Source organism: Diadema antillarum, unplaced genomic scaffold, assembly GCF_040938485.1.
Source record: "Diadema antillarum isolate AM-2024a unplaced genomic scaffold, OU_Dant_1.0 seq00001213_RagTag, whole genome shotgun sequence".
NCBI lineage: Eukaryota > Metazoa > Echinodermata > Echinoidea > Diadematoida > Diadematidae > Diadema > Diadema antillarum.
The window spans coordinates 10,680-34,170 of NW_027272005.1; the positions used below are offsets into that span (position 1 = coordinate 10,680).

General features: G+C 40.4%; 1 protein-coding gene across 1 annotated transcript in view; it reads right to left on the reverse strand.

The window, feature by feature from the left end:
- Positions 1–2,477: 2,477 nt before the first annotated feature.
- The window catches only part of LOC139744813 (poly [ADP-ribose] polymerase 2-like), a 77,708-nt gene continuing 56,694 nt past the window's right edge, over positions 2,478–23,491 (reverse strand). The window contains exons 12-15 of the mRNA XM_071655228.1: positions 19,835–19,934; positions 17,659–17,757; positions 5,859–5,983; positions 2,478–3,932 (exon numbers count right to left, since the gene is read on the reverse strand). Coding sequence (XP_071511329.1) covers positions 3,779–3,932; positions 5,859–5,983; positions 17,659–17,757; positions 19,835–19,934 — 478 coding nt within the window. The 3' untranslated portion in view covers positions 2,478–3,778. The remainder of the gene's footprint in view (positions 3,933–5,858; positions 5,984–17,658; positions 17,758–19,834; positions 19,935–23,491) is intronic.

Below are 23,491 nucleotides of genomic sequence, written 5' to 3' on the forward strand. Positions count from 1 at the left end.
ATTTCTTTATGGCCATCTGTGAGGCCGATCAAAGAATGGCCAAATTGTATTGAAATACAAAGTTGATATCATATTAAAGCTATTTTTTAGTTGATAGAAAGACAGATTTCATAACCAAATAATGCACAGGTTTAAAGTTCATGTTTGTGAGGATGCAGCATTTTTCACCATCGCAAATACTAAATTAATGTACTCTCGAGTGCACTGCATTTCCAGTGAGTGCACTCTCACCTGTGCATTATAATTTGTATAATAACAGTAAGAGCATCACAGTTCTTTTTCCTCACAACTTTGTTGTTTCATCATTACAGCAACGATTTCCTGAAAGACTCATATTACGGTGATACCAGGAGGAGAATATTCCACAAAAATGCTTACATTAACAGTAACGTAAGAGGCATATCGACTCTCTGAACCCTTTCAAAAGTGAAGAAAATGTGAACAAAAATATAGAGTTACTAAATTACTACTGTGTGTGATGAAAACACACTTGTCATTGGTCTCCTCATGCAAGAACATCAAGCAAGCTGCTCAAATATAATTGTGTATTGGTTATCCTTATTAAGCCCAAACTATTTGGACCCTTCCCAGGCACCCTATGTAACTTTTTTATTATTTCATGTATCATCGTAATATTTGGCACATGGGTAGAGCAACTCATACTCAACATGACCGTACATTTGAATTTTCTCAAGGTCACCCATGGAGGGCGCTATTTACCAAAATAAAAAGAAATAGGTACATGTATAGTTATCACACTTCATATTTGCAGAATATTGGAATTTTGAGTTTGCAAATTGATATGATAAATTAATGACATTACAGGCATAACTTTGTTGAAGGAATCAAACTGACACAAAATAGCAGGACAATCTTTGGAAAATACTGTTTTTACTATCTCTATTATATCTATCGTTTTATGCCTTTGTCACATTAAAACCAAAGGAAATAATAAGCAAAACATTTCAGGACCATAATTACTTCACATTATGCTTCTTCAGCAAATTTCAGCAAAGAAACGCCCATATCATACACTGTAATATTGTTAACTGAAATTGGAACGAAAAAAGCTGCACAATCTGACTGACGTAATGTCAGTTTATGGTTGCCATGGCAACCAGCAATATCAAATATCGCTAAATTATATATCAAAATGTTTGCAATAAGATTTTAGGAAAAGTCACCAAATTTGGTTGAAATTGGATTAAGGGCGAAGGAGTCGCAAATGAAAATCTGGTAGGGGGCACAATGTGCCCCCTCCCCCCCCCCCCCAATCCCTCTTGGGCTTTATAGCGTTAAGCATATTGACTAGAAGCATAAGCAAACAAAAACAAAACCCCAAAAGGCAGAGATGATCAACCTCATGCCACCTTTAGAATGATGTACACAACATTGATTTTACCATTTCAGTCAAACCCTGGTATCTCAGTGCTGTTGGAACACTCATGCCCAGTAGTGCCCTTGCAAAAGGTCGATATGTGTGAGGTGAATCATTTCTTGAATGTCCAATGTAACTTTTTTGAATCGCATCATTTGCAAGATCAATCTTATGATCAATCTATGTGAAACAGGTTTCTGGTATTAGAGAAATTGTTCAAGATTCTTTGATTTTAGGGGCTTTGGGGACCCCTGGGGGGATTGTACCCATTTGAACAAATGAAGATCCTATCACCCTAGAGATAGGTACCTGCCAAGTTTGGTGAACATTCATCAAGGGGCTTTCAAGAAGGCACTGAACATGTAAAAAGTGTACCCCTGATCAAGCCCGCTGATATGGTGCAATTAACTCCGCGATAAGAGGCCAAAGCTTTTGAATTCGTAACGGTCATCGAAGTACAGTACTCTCCGCATAATCGGGTAGGCTCGGACAGAGTGTTTCTTACCCAATTAAGCGGAGTACCTGATTAACAGAAAAACACGTCTCATTCACATTTGACAGACAAATGTGTATGTACATACATTGTACACTGCACCAAACACCTACACTGTATGCTAAACACACGTGTTTGCATGGCACATTATACATACCTTACACTCGGTCAGTCACGAGCAATAATTTACACTTTTTTATGGACAAATATGTCTTCAGAAAACTTTGTCGTTTGACTATAGACTCCTCGCTAACACACAGGCGTTTTCCGAAATGAACACGTCTCTTTGTGTGCACTAGTCACGTAGAATGTGGGGTTACTTTTCGAGAAGTGACTGGGGAAAAGCAAAATTATGGAGCTGGTGCATGGCCTGATTTTCGTTGCAAACTTCTCGTATTGTTAAGGTTGTTGCGGAGCAAGGGAGGAGCGCAAGTGTGTTCAACTCCTGTCTGTCTATGCAGTTGTGAGTGCCAGCTACATGTGTATTCATGTTTAATCATTCCCCAAATAATCGGTCTTCTTTGCAAATTAAGCAGAAAATGCGATTACCCGTGGAAAATATGACATTCATGATTTTTTAAAATGTTATATGAGTTATATAAGTCTGCTACAGCATGAATATGCATTTGATTAACATATTGCTAGTCTGTACACACCAGACTCACTACCTGCAAAGTTTCATGTTAGCGCAATTAGTAGTTAGGTGAAAATCAGAGCAAAAAGACAACCAAATTTAAGAAAAATACTGGACATGCACAGCTAAATCATCCTCCTGCACATGCGTTCTCTACTGGTCAGTGCACGCTTAGCCAATCAGCAGTGTCAGGTTCTGCGCACGGCGACAGAATTCGGTTTCAGTCCACAGGGTGGTGAGTGGGCGAGAGACAAACCTTGCAATGTGCTTTAACTGTTTCATGCGGCACGAATACCAATACATTGGACTGCGTACTGCTTACACTATAGATTTTACATGGGTCACAAATGAAAGTACACTTTTTTTTCGTCACATAACTGTGCAACAAATGATACAGAAAAGATATTTGGAACACAGTATGGACATACTACCACAAGTCATATAACGAAGTTTCATTTTTGGGCAATGAAGGAAAATGTGAGAAAATAACACTTGTTTAGAGATCAAATTTTCTTTTTTGGAAGCAAAGTTTTGACATTAATTTCACAGGTTTTATCCTCAATAAAACCCAAAATAATGAACATTGTGAGTTAGAGAATACTGTAAAACATGATATATTCGCGAATTGGAGCCGACAGCCTTTTTCGTGGCATGAAATTTTCGCGAATTGCTACTGGCATTCAATGCATGTAGTGTAGAAAAAAGCTTTCGCGTGCATTTTAATTTCGCGAATTTTGGCGCTCGCGAAATTAAAGTGCACGCGAAAATTCCTCGTTTTACAGTAGTTTCTCCTTCAACATTTCCCCAGCAGTTTTGTGTACAAAAGCTGTTTACTTTATGCAAATGAGGCTTCCAGGTCATATGCATTTAGCGAGTTAACTGCACCATATCGCCGCGCCTGTAATGCACAACAGTGAGCTAAAAACAACCAAAAACCAATAGGGCAATTCACTGTCCCTTTCTTTACTGACTACAACATTTGTCTCATTCTGAAAAGCAATGAAATGCTTCTACATCCATATTGAATTTATTATCTGTCTATAACATAATGCATTCAACAAAATGTTGGAAGAGTCCTAACATACTGCATTATCTAACAGAGAAGTTGATAATATGGTTGTTCTAAACCAAACTCCCAAAATAAGGTCTACTGATGCTCACTAGGATAGATCCTCACAATGGCAGAATGGTTGTTGAAACCCATCCCACTTCAGTGTGGCACTTCAAGTTCAAGTGTATTTGCAACATTAACTCTGGCAAGTGAATGACAAACTTACTTGAAATTAAATTTAATCTTCACTAGATACTTCATGCGAACCTGATTGGTCTTGTACACAACAAACTCATTGTAGTTGAGTGTGTATCCATTGGGGTTGACAACCCCTGTACCGACACCTTTTCCGGTGGGAACTACTGTTCCATTCTCCCTAGAGAAAGAAATATGAGATATAAGGTTTGATTTCAGAAGAATTTGATATTCAATGAGGCATAAGGTTATTGACAACACTGTCCACATCATAATACCAACACTTTGCTGACATTATCATAACTACAGCCATCACCACTCATTGTTGTCAAGATCAATATTTTCATAGATATCACTATCACAATTACCACCTATATTTACCAAAATGATTACCAAAGTCATTACCACCATCAATTTTATCATTGCATTCACAATCAAGATCATCATTATCATCAATGACATCATCAATGACACCTTAACATTACAACAGTCCACACCATTTCCATCATCACTCATTACTGCAAGTTAACAAAGTTTGGGTCATTCTACATAAAACGTTATATATTTTAGGCGAGAGTGGTCCTTTGGTTTTGCCCAAATTGATTAGAACATCACACATGCATAGAAGTCCAACAAAATATGCATTTTGGTGTTTCTTGAGAAAGTGATAATATATCTATAATTTTATATGGGTTTGAGCCAATACATTTAATTATTTACATTTAATAATAAAACATACATTTAATTAAAAAACAAGAGACTTGAAACTATGGTCATTGATGTACTTGTCCAGTGATGACATTATGTGGTCAGGACAGTTATGCAGAGAGTCACATGAACTGATGGGTAGTTCAAAGGTCAGGGTCTAAGATCTAAATCTGGCTACAGTGTCCTTCTATATCCACAAATATCTACTAACAAAGGAAGTGCTTCAGTGATGGTAATTTTTTTTTTTAATGGATAGTAATAGATCTGAAAACATTTCTCTTACACAGTAGCATGAAAGCTCAATCCTTTGTCAAGTGGTCAAGATCAATGCACTTTATAACTAGAAATGTCTTATGGCGACTGCTATGCCTCCACTTTATCAATTGGTTCTCGCAATAGGTTTACAGTACGTCTTGACAATGTGAGTTGACAATTTAACAAAATATTTTCGCAAAAAAAAAAAAATTGAAATGACATGTTTGTCACAAATGTGTTGAGTGTTTACTTTCCTTGAACTAGGATTCATTTGGATGGATGGCTAACTTGTTTGACAGAGCAAGTATTTGGGAATTTGAGCATATTCACTTGACCTCAGATGCTTGCCCTTTGACCCCATACATACAAATATATAATGCCATGTTTCATGAAGATATCTTGAGTCATTTCTGAGATGTGGAAAAAAAAGTTATATCTTAGCATTTTCACTTGACCTTTGACCTTATGACCCAAAACCTTTCCTAGAGAATCTTTATCTGGTAATGCATGTTTACACTAAGTTTCAAGAAAAAAACATTGCGGCATTGCATAGATATGGGTAAAATAGTGAAAGTTTAAGAATTTGAACATGACCTTTGCCCTCAAGCATGTGCAACCCAAAGTTGATAGGCACATTTTCGTCCACTCACACGTACATTTACATATGCCAAGTTTCATTTGGATACCTCAAATTGTTCGTAAACTATGCTGTCCAAAAGATTAATTATGGACAGAATGATGGACAAACGGACAACCCGAAAACATAATGCCTCCGGCGACACTTCATGGCGGAGGCATAAAAACTTTAATAAATGAAGGGAGATGTACATGGTAATAAAGCAATTAAGAGTGATTATTACAAAGAGAGAAGTGGAGGCATTACAGTTGCTCTAGTTCATCTGTCTGTACCATTCTTTGGAAACATTGGGTTGATAAAACCAATTCACCACTCCTTATTTCAGCTTTACTACATAGTCCTGGCATATATTTGTCATCAACATCAATTGTTCCATTATTTTGTGGCAATTACCCTACTGATGACTTTCCTGACGTAAACTTAATGAAATATCACAGAAATTTCTGAAAGGTTTCATGTTCCAAACACAAGGAAACTACTTCTACACTTCTTTGAATTTGCACTTACATTGTGAAGTTGTCCTTTGGTTCTGGAGCTATCCTCCCAAGCCCCATCACACTGTGCTTGCCACTGGGCAGTTTGTCAGCATTATAATCAGCAGCCAGCAGCTCATTGGGTTGGCCTAAAGCAACCTGGCAAACCAACAATGGTGACAACAATTAGTAGCACTTTTCACCCGTCTGTCTTCAAATTTATTACAAATGTCTGAGTTCAGTCAAACCTGCCATACAGACATCTGTCTGTGAAAGGAATTGGCTTATGGTGGCCAACACAGATCAAAATAAGCGGCTTTTGATTGTGTCATGGAAATTAGTCCATGCATCATGAGAGAGGTGGTACGCATGTTCCGTTGACTGAGTTGAAAACCTTTTCTATTTGGCATAGCACTAATGTGTAAATGTACAAGTTCATCCTCAAAAGAATTGCTCATACATGCCACTATGAATCGCTATGGACACAGAAGATCACCAACGATTGTCGTCCACTGTTACTGTTTCTTAACCCTTACTGAATTCTGAAATCTCCATAGACTTAATACACAAGCCACCAGGTTCCCATGTGGAACAGGTTAAATACAGGGGAATTCCGTTATAACGAGATTGTCGGTTCCAGGTGATTTTTCTCGTTATATCCAGATTCTCGTTGTATCCGCACACTTGTGGAGTGCACACTTTATATAAACATGCTCTGTTAAAATTAAGTTACACGCATTAAATAATATGACGACGTCGTATTGATGAACAAAAAAACAAGAAATGCGACAGGAAAATACGAGAGCATTCTCACGATAATTACAATCATTTTTTTTTTCTCGACGCTTGTTATCGAATATTTCAGATTTGACAAATCATATAATAATGTCGTAGATGGGGCCTGCCTTTCGTGTTCCCCACGCTGATCAATCTGCACATCTGAGAAGAGAGAGAGACGAAGCAAAATTTATGCAACTAAAGGTAAGGTAATCGCGCTATCAATGCTGCATTTAGCGTAACTTGCATGGATGAAAGCTGTGAGTAAAATCCACATTTATCTTTCACTCTATGACAAATTATTGATATACACCACGTGTATTATGGTGAAAGTTTACACCACAATTTATACTCTCATTTTTTTTTTTTATTTCCTCCAGGGAAACTGTGCCCTACATCCTATTTATTCGCTTGCTATTACTGTACAGTGCGATGAGCGAAACGCGTGCTACTTTTACTGCAAGAGCGCCATGTGCTTCCAGCTTGTTGCGATGCATCATGTTGAAGGCGTGCTTTGCGTGAATGTTTTACCCAACGAGATTGATGGGTGAATGCCGTTTACGAAAATAAAACCAGTATCGGGTAACTGTGGATTGCAAAATCGACTGAAATAGTACTTGTATTTCGATAAGCTAGAGTTGAGTTAATTAAGATTTTAGCATATGACCCCATCGTATTTTATTTTTGACATCTAATTCAATTTATCTTATAATCAAAGTTACGTAAATGGGTATCTAACTGAGCGGCTAATGTTTGTGAAAGCAGTGAATAATAGCAGATTCTAACTTTCGTCAGGGCTCGGTAACAGTTGCGATCAAACTCAAAAACAGTTTTCATTTTTACAACCAGTTTTTCTTATCGCAAAGGATTTTTTGAACATGTTCAAAATTTTTCCCAAAATGTACAATTCAGTGTGTTCGCCGCTCACAGTTTGATGCTCCCGTTACGTATCTTTGGAAACATTTCGGATACGTATGTACACCATTTTTTCTTGTTTAAGCCATTAAAGAACGTTAATTCGAATTGTAGCGTTTGTGATAACATTTTGGCATTAATAGCGAAAGCTTCTAAATATTCCGATGCTGTTCCATCAAGGCCCTCAAAAAGAGACTTGCGGTGCGTCACCTTGATTGCGTTCTGTTCCATCACGGCCCTCAGAAAAAACTTGCAGCGCGTCACCTTGATTGCGTTCTGTTTGGCACTGGCAGATGTTAGTCTCTGCTTGCACGCAATGATAATAGAGACAATTCATGGAGAACTAACCTTTTCTGGTTTTGAAATAAAGCGCGATTTTGCCCGTTGTTTCCATGAAGGAAACTGAGTGTCTGTGTGCAGTGTTCATGTATCAAACTATGGAATAAAATTCGTATGAAAAAGAGCTTGCACGTTTGTGTTTTCATTCACACACGCTTGCTGTACAATAGCAGAGAATCGTGCTGCATGAGATAGAACTATGATTTTGATCATTGTGTGATGTTATGATGCGTGCAGGACAGGTTATTGAAATGTAGTGGCCAGGGCGGCTCTACGAAGCAACTTGTTCGCGCTGTGCTTAGTCTCCAAAAAATCGGCAGGGGAAACAAAAGCGGTTACCTGGTACTAGAATTAGGTGATGACAACAACAGCAAAAAAAAGTTGTCAATTGATTTTGCAGAACATAGCGTTTGTTGCGACATGGATTGTCGCCCCCGGCTCGGGGCGACAATCCGTGACGGAGTTGGCGGCACAGATTGTCGCCCCCGTCACAGATTGTTGTCTGGCGACAATCCGTGACGCTTGTGCAGTTCCCAGTTTTTGACCTCAAAGCCGACAATCCATGATGGCAAAAAATTTGTTGCGACACGGATTGTCGCCCCGTCAAGGATTGTCGCCCCGGGCTCGGGGTGTTCCTCCGGTGTTAAGCTTTGGTGGGATGGGTATGACTGGTAAGTTATGCGTATGTGTGTGTGTGTCTGTGTGTGTGTATTTGTTGTGAGCTGCATGATATGTGATATGTATGATTTGCAGGTGCGTACAATAAGTGACTTGTATTGTTGTGTGTGTGTGTGTGTGTGTTTGGAGTATAATAATACAATATGGAGAACTGTGCATGTGTGGTGGTTGTATAGTGGTAGTGGTTTATTTGTCTGTGTGTATTCGTGTGTCTGTATGCGCACGTGTGTATGTGGTATATAGTGGCGTATGTGTATATCAAAGGGTACATGTATGTGATGGTGCATGTTTGTGGGCGCAGTTTTGTGCCTGCATGAGTATCTGAGGGGTTTGGTGTTCGTGGGCTACGTAGGCCCTACGTATGTGTGTTGTGTGTGAGCGTTCGTGTGTCTACGTAAGGCCCCACCCACATAATGCTCTGCGTCCGGCGTTACATCCAAATAAGTCATTTTTTTTTCTGCGGACACCCGGGGATCTCTTGCTGTCACCAGAGCATTTTTACAAAACATACGGGAAAAAATATGTGAATATGTGGGCGATACGGAGAGATACAACCAAATGCGGATACTTGCGTCCACTTGCGGATATTCTTACAAATTGGCACGTAATTTTGTTCTTTCAACTTGCATAACTTCCGAATAGTTCGGAACACTTGCGGAGAGTTGCGACTATTTACGGAGAGTTGCGGATATTTTCGGATAGTTACAAATTGTTATAGATAATTATGTACAATATGACGATCCCTGCCAAGTCAATGTTTTATGACAGCAAATTTATCACATATTGGACTGTCTTACATTGTACACTGGGGAAAACTGAAATTGAATTTACATACAAGTTGTGAAAAGTTTTCGCATTTCTTTAATATGCTTTACAGTAATGAAAGATATGAAATTTTGAACTTGAAGTTTGAATTTTATTTGTGCAGCTCAAATATGGATAAACATCATAAATGTAAAGACTACATAACATAATTATACCACAAATAGAATACTATCTAGAGTAAGAAAATATTACTTACAGTCATGGAATAGACAAACTGTGGTTACGCTGTCATTGTGCAGCGATATTCATGACTTTCTGGGTTATGTTAAGGAGATTGTTATAATAAAGCAAAGCCTATTACATTTCCAGAAAAAAAAGTCATTAAAACATTCGGACACCCCTCCCACACCCAAATACAATTAAAAAAAAAAGATGTAATATCCATGGAGCGTAAAGTGGGTAAGACTATAGGGAAATACTAAATTCGTTCTCATTTTATATTGTTTATCGCTGTCCCACACCTTCCCGGCCAGAAAAGTGAAAAAAATGTTGTCACCTCATCCCCAACCCAAAAATTGCTTTCCGAGTTTCGAAAAATATACATTCAAATAGTACAAGGAAAAAATGTTCAGCACCAATGGTCAAGCGATGTCATGCGCATATGGGTGCCACCTAAAATGACCATATGTGGGAGAAATTTAGTAACTTGACTTTGCGGTTCTGCCTCTCCACCGCTCCGAGTGTGTTGTAGCATTCCTTCAGGGAAATGCGCTGCAGCTTGGCAACACGAGTTGTGTGGCTTCCCACGCGTCTCTGCGCTCCCATGCGAGTGGAAAACAGAAAACGTCTCAGGACGTAATCGTGTACAGCATCCGTAACTCTCCGCAAATATCCGTAAGCGGACGAAAGTGTTGTGATACGTTAACTTGCGGTTGATTTCGAATACTTACAGTGGACGTAAACGAATGCAAACGGAAGGGAGGTAAAATGTTTTTCGGATGGTCTGCGTTCAAGCTATGGAGAGTTACGTTCAGTTACGGGTAGTTACGTTTGGTTACGGTTACCTTACGTAAGTCTGCGTCCGTGAAGTCCCTCTGCGAAATTTGAACATTTCAAAATTTCGCAGGTTTGCAGCCTTCAGTTTACGTTTCTTTACAGACGAGTTATGGACAGTTACGTCTACATACATCCCTGCGGATGCCTGCGTCCACGCTGCGTCCCCCTGCGTCCACTCATCCGCATCTATCCGCGGCGTACGTAACCCATCGTAAAGCACTGTGTGACTGTTGCATTAGCACGCAGGAGATAATAGGAACGAAACATTCAAGCGACACAATTCCCACAACACGCGCAGCGCTCCATCACACACACACACACACACACACACACACGCACGCACACACACACACACACACGCACAAATGGACACTAAATTATCATGTGCACGCGCACATACACACTTCCTTGAAACCTCACCATGACTTTTTACATGGCATGTTTGCATGGATGTAGCCATGTAAGTTATGTGTTAGTATTTCAATGACTATGTCCAGAACGATATTACCCAGCAAAATGTGCTTCGAGGGCGGGCGACAATCCTCGTCACGGATTGTCGCCAGACGACAATCCGTGACGGGAGCGACAATCCGTGCCGCCAATGCTCGTCACGGATTGTCGCCCTGAGCAGGAGGCGACAATCCGTGTAGGGGCGACAATCCGCGTCGCAACAGCGTTGTTTATAAGATTGACTGATTCATTACATGACATCGAGTTGCTCTTGGCACATTGCATAGTCCCATACATGATTACATGTGTTGATTCAGCTGCTTATTTGCCAAGTTGAACACGCCATGATTTGGTTGTGCTAGCATATAGGCCGCATCCTGCAGCTCACCAAGAACAGTGACTTCATTGACATCTCCAGCTGTACGTCCAGAGAAAACATGCACATCTAGAGCTACAGGGAACGATGGCAATGTCGCACTGCTACGCACCGGTCTTCCGTGTGTCTACCAGCAGCACTCACATTGCCTATGTTGTAGCTAACTATGCTGTATTGGCGAGATGAACACGTGGTTATATGGATGAGAAACTGACGCAATAAACATGTGTAGAGAACGGCAACGCACTGTGCACATGGTGAACATCATACAGTGTATGTGTATGTGTATATGCATGATTTGGAGAATAATGGTCGCATGGAGGGTGACTCACGGCCGACAGTACAAAGCAAATTTACAATCGAGTGTGAAAAGATTTGTGACAGGTCTTCACAATCCAGGCACGCGTAATCGGGGGGAAATGCTGAGTGACGTTTGAATTTCTCTTCGAGCAACATACTGGGGAAAAACAATAAGTTAACTAGAAGCACTCGCAATCGAGCACATGTATCCCCCGAACCCGTCTCCAATACTCCATCTGGATTACTTTTTAGGCCAGAATTTTATATGATATGGCAACTGTTGCAGGATACAATAAAATCCAAATAGGTGTAGGTGTACAGATTTGACTATGATTCATGTACATACCAAATTTGAAAAAAATCGGTAAAGAAACAAGGCAGGGTCGCACACACAAGCACACCCTGTAAAATTTACCTTTTCATGTATAAAGACGGAACAAGCCAGGGCGCCACCAGCAAAAACAATATGGGTATCTTAATTTCACTATAATGCACCTTTTTGCCAAATTTGAAGAAAATCTGATAAGAAATGTGGCTGATAGAGCACACATAAGAAATGAGCACTGGCATCCAAAGTCGGAACACTGAGGGTGCCGTCACCACAAACTGTTGTGTCCTTCATGTAGAATGATCACCCATACTCCTCCCTAGCAAGTCTGAATAAAATCTGCTGGGTAACAATCAAGTTATTGCGTAAACAAGCACTTTTGCAAATTTTGACATGATCAAGATGACCTTTGACCCTGTAAAAGGTGGAACAGTACGTTGTGAGGGCAGCATTATCAATAGATATAGATGTATAGATTTGACTATGATACATTTACATACTATATTTGAAAAAAATTGGTCAAGAAACAAGGCCAGCGTCACACACACAAGCAGACCCTTTAAAAGTTACCTTTTCATGTGTAAAGACGGAACAAGCAAGGACGCCATCACCAAAAACAATAGCCATCTTCGTCTTACCATAATACACCTTCATACCAAATTTGAAGATGATCGAAGAAGAACTGAAGCCAGTAGAGCGCTCACAAGCAGACCCTATTGAATTTACCTTTTTCATGTATAAAGACGGAACAAGCGAGGGCGCCATCACCAAAAACAATAGGTATCTTCGTCTAACCATAATACACCTTCATGCCAAATTTGAAGATGATCAAAAAGAAACGGCGGATGCGGCGCGACGAGGCCAAATCCATAGTATCCTCCGAACTCTGTTCGGGGGATACAATTAAGATTGGGACATTAGATTTCCCTTTGAGGTAACCAAACTTCCAGTAAGTTTTTCGAGCTACACAAGTTTTAACACATGGAAACTCCAAAGGAAAAATCGGGACTTTCATTTTGCCTCCGAGGTAAGTGATATGCGGCTAATCCGACGTCAAGGTAAGCGAGGTTGACTGTATTTGTTTTATACAACACACGAGATGGGCCTGGTCGAGGCCAAAATAGATCCAAAGTTATGCCTATCTAGGAGATGTACTAACAGTTAGGCCTAGATCTGGCTCTACATTGTAGGTCTTGCTGAAAGTGCAAATGGGTGCACGTAGGCATCAATGCTTCATGAAAGACAAGTTCAGCATGTCCTAGGATCTATTGCACGGCTGGCTAGCTTGATTTACTGTTCAATAAACGTCTACTGCACCGCCATTAAGAGTGAGCGTGGGATAGCTGATTCTTCTGAATGTCACGTGACCCGCATTCATGCAATCCGATGGCAAGGATCTATACATGTGTTGTATAAATTAGAATGTGACATTGCAAATCATATGTTATTATTTTGGAACAGACTCATCCATGGGAAAGAGGGGAAATTATCCCATTTATTATATTCTTTTAACTATTCATTGTTGGTTAACAGTACTAGCATTTAAAAGATTAAAGGACTTTATGATAGTTTGGGTTTCTCTGATATCTTGCAAAATCAAGGAAGGGACATGATGACACAGTTAAAATTTAAGTAGACTGTAATTCAGAGTTTTGTTGGATGTTAAGAAACAAGGCTGGCATGATAAAGTGGTAAATTATCACTTGGGCTTTTACCACTTGGTTTATAAATCATCAGTTGTGCTAACACCATTTGGGCTAAACCCACTTGGTCTACATAAATTTGCATGTGGTGAGAGTTACAACCAAAGATAAAATGGTCTCCATAATATTGTGTACCCTATGGGGTGTAGGTGTGCGCAAAAAGTTGTGCATGTGTGCATAACCTAGGACAATGGTATGCGCAGGCAAAGAGAGTGCAAGATAAAACACAATTACAACAGAAGTTATAACAGAGTTAAAACGGTGTTCAGAATACTGATTTGTTACAACAGACTTAAAACAGTCTCAAAATACCACGCCAGTATTTTACATGTATTTACTTCATATAAACATCAAGTATAATGCAATACTTCAGTCTATCAAACAGTATGATGCATGCCTTGGTGTGTGTATTTTCCCCACATCAGTGTATTTGCACTCTATGCAGTACGTGACACCATAAAATTTTGTTAGGGGGTGGGGGACTAGATGAAGTATTTCCAGAAATGAGGAGTTGTCAAAGGTGCCAATGTTAACAGAACATGAAATCAAAGTAAAGGCTCTCAAACTGCATGTTAAAGTTAAATAAAGCTAACATTCCATTACCCTTTGAGGACAGACTGATTTTGCTACAACATGCATTTCCCAAAGACACCTTCCCAAGTATACTCAGGACTCGTCCTCAACGGGTTAAGCTGGTAATCTGATGCTTCAACTTTGTGTATACTGGCCAGGGTTAATGGGAATTTAATCATAAACATGCACTGTTTGCAGTATGTGACACTGGAAGTTGAGTTTTGTTTGTGTGGGACTTGGTCATAGAAATAATACACCTGTCAATTGTAAGACCCACTATGTGACCCCCGGGAGAAGTGCGTCATGGGTGAGTACTTGCGCCAAAATTATGGACTCAGGGCACCGTCAAGGACACCTTTGGTGAGTCGCGCCAGAGACGTTATGGTGGGGCAATGTCAGTCTCTTTACTGGGTGGGTCCCGATGTGAGTACGGGGTGCATCCAATGTAGTCCACTGCTGGCACTACTTTCAGCACCGAACGCGCGTTGTATATATGCACGTACGCACAGGACCGGTACCGTATACCGTGGACGCGTCGATCAACGCATGTAACATGAATGTAGAATCAGTGAATGCATGTGAACGAGAACTCTTCAAAACAAGCAGTAAATACTATTGCAGTTCAAATATTTGACAAATGCAATAATACAATTCAAAGAAACATCAGTTTTTCAAAGCCAATTGAAAATGAATGTACATGTAGGCCTACCTATTCACGATTGCTATCTTTGAAAGTACATGTATTTCGTGTGGCAGTGCCGTGCGGTTGCGATTGCTGCTGGTTTGGCATTGAAAACGCACGGTGTTCAATACAACATGTGGGCATTAATAACGGTGCATGCAGTACAGTCGGGTGCAGTGGTATACGTACGATACTACTGCCAGCACCACTCGACTACAAAAAAATAGTCCCGCTACAGCGCAACGTACAATATGCATGCGCATGCACATTATTTGTAACCGTGCAGCAGCACATATTCACGCGCATGCACTGCACGATCCGTATGTACTCGAACGATGAATTTGAATTTGGAGGGGGAAAATGTTCAACAATAAATATTTACGAGGGATATTTTTCCATATCAAAACTACTGTTATAATTTTGTTATATTTTAAGGTCAAAATTTTCTGTTGATAGATTTTAATTAGTAGCAAGTGAAAATAAAGAAGACACGAGTTACAGACATCAAGAAACCTCCAAAACCCGATGTGCGTAAGATGGAAAGTCAAATTCTGTGGAGGTAAGTCCAAATTGCAACGGAGGGTGTGTACATGGTAATAAGAAGTGGACTCTCCTTTGACCATGACTGACACCTCCCGCGGGTCACCTAGTGGGTCTTACAATTGATAGGTGCATAAGAAGTTGAAAAAAGTGCTGATATAAAGAGAACATAAGATATCACATCACAGTAAATGCTCTCAGCCTGCTTCCTAACGTTGTAAGAAAACTAGCATTGTACTGTGAAGCTGGTTATCTGATGTTTCAAGGAAGTTTATAAAATGGGTTCAAGAATGTAGCCAATAGGAAGCGCTGAAATGAGTCACGTGTGTGCTTTGGTTATTCTAGTCCCATCGCACTGCGTGTTAAATCCTATTGCCGATCGTCTGTGCGCGCGGCGGCTCCTTTGAATTGCATGCAATTGCATGCATACGCGCTGTCAATCCTGTAAACAACTTCTAGTTCGGGCTGTCTTTCTTCCCTTGTGCATAACATGTGTGAGTGGCGTACGTATACTCTTATACGTACAGTACAGTAGACCAAGCGTTGTGGGACCGGACGCGTACATGGAGTCACTTTGAAGGGCAAATCCAACGATTTAGCAGGTTAATTCTCACGCCGTTTTCAGAGTATGTTGTCTAGTAGGCCTATATGAGGAGTCTATATCAAGTCTTTAAAGGTAAAGGGTGCATATTCTATGTAAAATAAGTAAGTTTTCATGCGGGAACTTAAGTGTCCGGAAACCCAACCCCCCATCATACTTATACTGTACGTGCAGGATTTCCGAGTGCGACGTGCGTAAATGTTTGGGACGAACATCTTCGGACGTCTTGACCCACAAAGGTACGTGAAAAACGCTGAAAAATACTGTTAGTTTTCGAATTTTCGACCCATTTTATAAAACAAATGATGCACAGGATTATTTCGTGGCGTTAGTGGAGGTGCAGCTCACTCTCGGGTATTTACAATGTAGTGCAACATGCACTCGGCTTCGCCTCGTGCATGTTTCACAATTGTAAATACCGTCGAGTGCGCTATACGCCTCCACTAACGCACTCTATCCTGTGCATCATTTGTATATCAGCGATACATGTACACAATAACCTTCATATGAGGATGATCTGTCAAATACTATGAGTTGACATGCACTAGTGAGTGTGAAAATCAATGTATATAATTTCTGAAAACATTTTTTTTTTCTTCTTGTAAATGTAATGCAGTTTACATGTACTCCGACTTGGAATACAATAGAGTTACGTGAAGGAAACGTGAGCATGAATGCTATAATCCTTGCCTATTTTATATATGATATTGAAAGGGTGTTCATCATCAGCAAAACTTAACCCTAACTAGGCCGGGCTATTTAGGTAGTTGAAAGAGCCGGGGGGGGGGGCCTCCCAGGCCCCCCCTCCAGATCTCGGCCGTCGACCGCGCGATCGCGGCGAAAATTGGCACACACATTGCCTATGATGTAATCTAAAATACCATGAAGTTAATTTTTAAAAAAATCATCACTTACGCTAAATTATGCTAATTTATGCATGATAATGCATAAAATCAGACTAATTGGTATAAATCACAAAATAAAGCTCAAAACAGGCACATTTTTTGTGTAAATATTCTTTTTAGTGTCCTTAGCAAATGTAATAAAAAAAATTGTGATATCAGAAAAAATTCTTAAGTATTTTATTGTTTTTTTGAATTTCTTATGTATTTCTTTGTTTCTTCGACTTTATGTTTTTCATTGTTTTTTCGATGAAATTTGTCTGCGACATCGCTCCGAACAAGAAAATATGTTATTCATTGATTTTAATCAATAAAACACCAAAATGATCATGCTTTTATGAAATTTGCCAGTAAGCACAGTTTGCATTGAAATTGTACACGAATTAACGTTTTTGAGCAATTTTTGGTCTGACATGCATGTACATATTTACGCGTAACTTCGCAACCGCGCGCCTGGGCGTCGCAAATTTGGTGTCAAAAGATGCGGGAGACTCGAAAGAAAAAAGTAATGAAATGTCGCGGCGATAGCTTTTTGCGATTGCGATACATCGCGCGGAACGTCGAGGGGGGGCCTCGGAGGCCCCCCCCCCCCCCCCCCCCCGGCCTAGTTAGGGTTAAGACGACTATTACTATATTGGAATATACCACACACATAAAGATCTCATTAGTGTAATTTGCTTTTACTTGTTGGGAACAGACTGCCAAATATCTTCTAATTGGTTCTGGTATGGGTACACTACAATTTGCACTTGTAATACAGGTGGTTCAATATGTGGGTTGGCTGTAATACAGTTTTAGTCAAATACACATGATGAACAGTTTAAAAAAAAAAATAAATGCTCTACAAACCTCACAGAGTGTGAGAAGCCCATATGGGTTGGTCCTTGTGGCAAAGCAGTAGTTTGCAGATTTGGAGGACATGTCAGCAAAGTAGATGCCCTTTCCAAACTAGTAAAGAACATAAAGACAAAGAACAAACATGAAAATTTAAATTCTAATGAATATGTGGTAGGAGTATACATGTATATGCTTGACATAAAACAAGAAAAACATAAACTGTATGTACAACAGCCAAAAATGAACGTTGATACACTGTGATACTGAGCAGCATATACGTACGATTTCCAACATGCCACTTCCTATAACCGTGCTATGTCTTTTTCTATTCTACTCTGTGGCTACTTGATGACAGACTGCACAGAAGTTTTAAAAAGATAAGCTCAGCCATAATGCATGATTCTCCTAACAGGTCTAGATAGTACATGTGGACAATGTGTGATAATTACATTTTCACAAAATTGGCAAAATATTGAAATGACAAGTTTGTCACAAATGTGTTGAATGTTCACCTTCCTTGACCTAGGTTTAATTGGATGAATAGAAGAGCATGTATTTGGGGATTTAAGGACTTTAACTTGACTTTGACCCATTCATACATTTATGCATTGAGTAATTTTCAAGGTACCGGTATGGAGAAAAAGTGCAATTTCTGTATTGAATAGTAAATTGTTACCATTTTCATCTGGCCTTTGACCCTAAAATTCATAAGATAATCACTTTCAGGTAGAACATGCATAAATATGAAGTAAGTTTCAAGATAACTTGAGCCACTTCCGAGATAGAGAGGAAAAAGTTAGTTCAGCACTTTCACTTGATCTTTGACCTTTTGACCTTTCAGGCAAAAAGAAAAAAGAAAAAGAAAAAAAAAAACTTTCCAGAGAATTTCTATTAGGTTACACATGCATACACCAAGTGTAAAAAAAAAAAAAAATCCTGCTGGCATTGCATAAACATGAGGGAAATAGTAAAATTTTGAAGTGTTGCACTTGACCTTTGACCCCATGAACCCTACATTCTCTAGATAATCACTGCCAGTCAGTACATGTATATACTATGTTCCATGAAGATACCTTGAACAATTTTCCAAGGTACGGAGAAAAAAAGAAGTTTTAATATTTTCACTTGACCTTTTGACCTTTGCCCTCATGACCCAAACTTTCACCAGAGAATCTTAATTGGGTAATACATGTATACACTAAGTTTCAAGAAAATTTCTTCCGGCATTGCGTAGATATGGTGGAAATAGTGAAATTTTATGTATTTGACCTTGACTGTTTGACCTTTGACCTTGAACATGTGCACCCAAAAGTTAATAGGCACAACTTCACCCCCTAATACACATACATGCCAAGTTTCATTAGGATACCTCAACAGATTTTGATAGTTACCTTGTCCACAAAATTCATTACGGACGGACGGGCGGACGTACGGGCGGACGGACGGACGCTACGACCGACGGACGGACGGACGCTACTACGTACAACCTCACGGTGATATACTTGTGTGTCTACCCCTTAGTTCTCCCTTTTGTTAAAATAGACACACAAGCAAAAATTTTAGCCACACAAGCCTGACGGAATAAAGGCCATCTATTGTGCACTATTGTTCTCCTAGCCACACAAGCATACTCTCGTTAGCACGGACGGACGGACGGACGGACGGACGGACAACCCGAAAACATAATGCCTCCGGCACCACTTCGTGGAGGAGGCATAAAAAAATGCTGCTGCCATGCAATAAAATAAAACTGTGAAAAATAATTCTCAATTCTCTTCAATATTGCCCATGTAAAAAAGAATGACCATCTTGAAATGATTTGATACATCATACACCATCTCAAAAGATTTTTGCTACTTGGCTGGGTGACTGCTCATCACATGACATACAGCTGTATGCTAAAAAGAACCACTGCATTTGCTAATGAGTAGTGAGCAGCTTTTGATGGTGTGTTATGACGTCACCAACCATGCACATTACTCTCAAAGGCTCTTCACTGAACTCCCAGTTTTGCAACATCAATGTCATCGTGGTTATGTTCAGCCTTTTGGCTTGGAGCACGATTGTGTTGTACGAGGCGAATAGTATAGTCTTCAAAGGTGTAGTGGAACAAGCTTTGCATTCAGTGAGAGTGCTATTAAGCATGATATATTGATTGGACACTTCAAGGGCCACTGATTTCCCTCACCATGTAACCTGTGACTGGAGCCTCTGGAGGGGCAATGCGCAAGCCTTGACCAAGAATGCCAGCCCAGTTAGTCAGACGAGATCCATGCCAAAGTAGCATCCTAGAAAATGTCAACATTGGGACAAAATGAAATGATAAAATTTCACAAATGAGAAGAGTTAACAAAAATGTTTCAGGCCGTGAATGAGAATTTCTCTCTCTTGGTGCCGTATCCAAAGACATAGGTGATCATGGCGTGCTACAAATCATATCAAGAGTTTCTAAGTGAATAAGGTGCCCCTCTTAAAACCTAGCAAATTAAATTGTGGATATCGAGGAAAAACCGTTTGTCTATGATTCAAAATAAAAAATAAAACAGAGAACCGGGGGTCTCGTGCTCACCTGAGTATTGCAGGATCACCATCCACATATTCTTGCATAATATTATTTATAAAGAACACACAACTGTAGCACACTGGGGGGGGGGGGGGGGGGGGGGGGGGGGGGGGGGGAAGGGGGGTGATTTTAGGGCTTTCAGGGGGTATGGTGTCCATTTGTATATTCTTTCACACTGGCAAAAAATACTTGCCAAGTATGTCAAAAATCTAGCTTTGCATTTTCAAAAAAAAAAAGAAGAAGGATATATCCAAATGTAAAAACTGACCCCTAGTGCAGTCCCAGCCTGGCCCTGGACAAATAAGCTTGAAAAGGATATTCACTAATGTATTTACTTGGAGCAATTCTGAAGAAGACTTTTTTTTGGGGGGGGGGGGGTGGGGGTTCTGGGGTCCGCTGGGGATCCCCACGTGGTAGGAGCATAGTGTCCAATTGTATGAACTACATATACATACATGTATATTGTCACCCTAGTGACAATGCCTTCCAAGTTTGGTGACGAATTTGACCATGAAGATGAAATAGATTTTTGGCATGTAAAGGACTGTGGAGAAGAGGGCAAGTTCTTCTGAACCTTATTAAGTAGTTGTATGTATGTATGTATGTACAATTGATTTTGTTATGATGATATGTTTATGTAGTGTATACGCAAGGGTGTTTTTATACTTGGGAGGGAGATGCTTTATCTACATCTCTCTATTCCATCACTATAGTCATACATTTAAAGCATAAACGAGTTTGCCCTCTTCCCCTCTCTCTGTGGCGAATCGCAATCAGCACTTTTGTTGTTGTGAACTACTGCCTATCTTATTATTCCTGACTGAATAGCTTTAGAATATAAAGAATGATCAGTAAGATATAGAAGCATTTGAAACAAGGGCATATTGTATTTGATTGAAAGAAAATGGAAATTTCATTTTATGTTTATACTGTATGGCAAATTGTGAGGGGATGACATCATAAATTCACTATTTTCATATTCATATTGACTGTTCAAGAACTGTTTCATGAAAATTTGTGAAAGTTCACAATGTGATAACTTCCTTTAATTTTCATTCAATTTAACTTTCATTGTCGTGCCGGTAAGATTTTACTCTTTTTTTTTAGACAAACTTTTATTTGTCCCTGTCAAATGGTAACGACCATGTTCATAAGAATGATTAATAAGAAAATTGATAGTAAACACCAACTACATAGCATAGGCAATAATTTTAACAAAACGTTAAGGCCGTGTCACACCTTTCCGGGCAAGCCTTGCGTGCGACTTGCGAAGAACAATTTTTACTACCCGGAGGTCCCCGCAGATGACCCGCACATGACAGTACCTAGCACGTATCCACCTGTAGTCGCCCGAAGGTGCACACACAAATCTTTTTTACCCGCAACCATGTTTCCGGGCAAGCTATGCGGGCTTGTTGTGTGTGGGGATTTTCCAGCATACCGGACAATTTCTGAGGGTGGACAGGGATTTGGGCGAGTTTTGCATGTGTCTTACTTCCTGGACGCGTTCGACTAAAGTTCTACTTGCGGGTATTCTGTGTGACCTGCGTGCCAGCACGTGGGGGCTGACGACTCAGTGAAGGGATTCCTCTGAAGGAATGGCAGAAGTCGCAAAGAATGTCATTATCTTGGCTGCATACGGGGACTGCAGAGTACCTGCGTTACAGCTGCGAAGTATATACCTCCATGGGAATTGCCTGCGAGGTGCTGCCGCCAAGGGCCTCCTACTGGCGTTGCTGCGTGGACATCTGCGGGCAATCCCCGTGACTCTCCCGGAAAAAGTTTTGGTCATGCTCAAAACTTGGCTGCGGGTAAATCGGACTTGCGTGCATACAGTTGTACCTCCGGGCAACTACGGGCGAGATACGTGCTAGGTACTGTCAGGTGCGGACCAACTGCTGGGAGATAAGGGTACCAAAAAATTTTCCCCGCAAGTCAATCTGCAAAGCTTCCCCAGACACGGTGTGACAAGGCCTTCAGCATGCTCAAAACTTGTTCCGGGTGAGTCACGGGGGTCTGTCCGCAAAGGTACACGCAGAACACCAGTAGGAGGCCCTTAGCGGCAGCATCTCGCAGGCAACTCCCTCGCAGCTGTAACGCAGGTACTTTGCAGTCCCTGTATGTCGCTCATAGCTGAAAATGGATCGGTTTCAAAGTTCTCACGCAGGTCACACGGAATACACGCAAGTAGCAGGTAAATAGCATGCTTCTAGCAGTAAGATGCCAGTACGGAACTCGCCAACATCCTTGTTCGCCCGCAGAAAATTCTCCCGTGTGCTGGAAAATCCCTACTCGCAACAAGCCCGCATAGCTTACTCGAAAAGTTGTGACAGGGCCTTCAAGCACCAGACACACTGAGGTTAGGAGAACATCCAAGAAGAAAAAATGCCCCACACATTCGAGTTCTAAACAGCATGTAAACAAGAAGTGCGATTGCTTCATGAACTCTCTCTGCATGGGGAAAAAACAATCATGAAATGTCAAGAAACTGAACAGCAGTAGTCTCAAATACAGGTGTTAAAAACTGTTGGAATTACTGCAAACTTCATGATTCAATAATTGTTTCTCTTGGCTGACTTAGAAAAAAATTGGACGGTCGATTTATGAGTCTTAGTCACTCACTGAAGTCTGCAAAAGCAAATTAATCTCTTACACAGGGCTAGACACTAATGGTGGCCCGGTGGCCCGGGGCCACCAAAAACGCATGTCGGGCCACCAAAATTTCAGAAATGAAGAATTTGGTAGCCTGATCTGGCCACCAAAAGAGGTCGGATGTTTGCCTTTGGGCCACCAAAAATAAAAGTTAGTGTGAAGCCCTGTCTTACATCATGGGAAAATCATATCATTTGCACATACTTTTTGTAGAAAAATATAAAGACGTATCCTACTGCAAATATTGCTATGCAACTCTGCAGCCAAATGCCTGGGCTAACTGGGTTTACAGTGTACATTGTACACGCGTTTATGCCAGGTGCATGTGATTCATTCAGGGCACATTTTACGTGCAGGGAATGTTGAGTGAGAGCCTGGCAATGAGGGATCTCCTTGGTGAGACCCAGCTAGCTACTTGGTATGATCATAGTAAAAAAAACCCGAATCATGCGATCTCATGCGCGCTTGACATAGCTGCCTGTTACCACTAGAATTCAAAGGTACTTAAAACTTGAACTGGGAAGTTACTCTGAATACTACTTGAGGATCAACAGTGACTGGGTTGGGTAATTGTTCTGCTCGTAAATAACACATGATTTCTTTTATTGAACGCAAGCATTATATTTTATT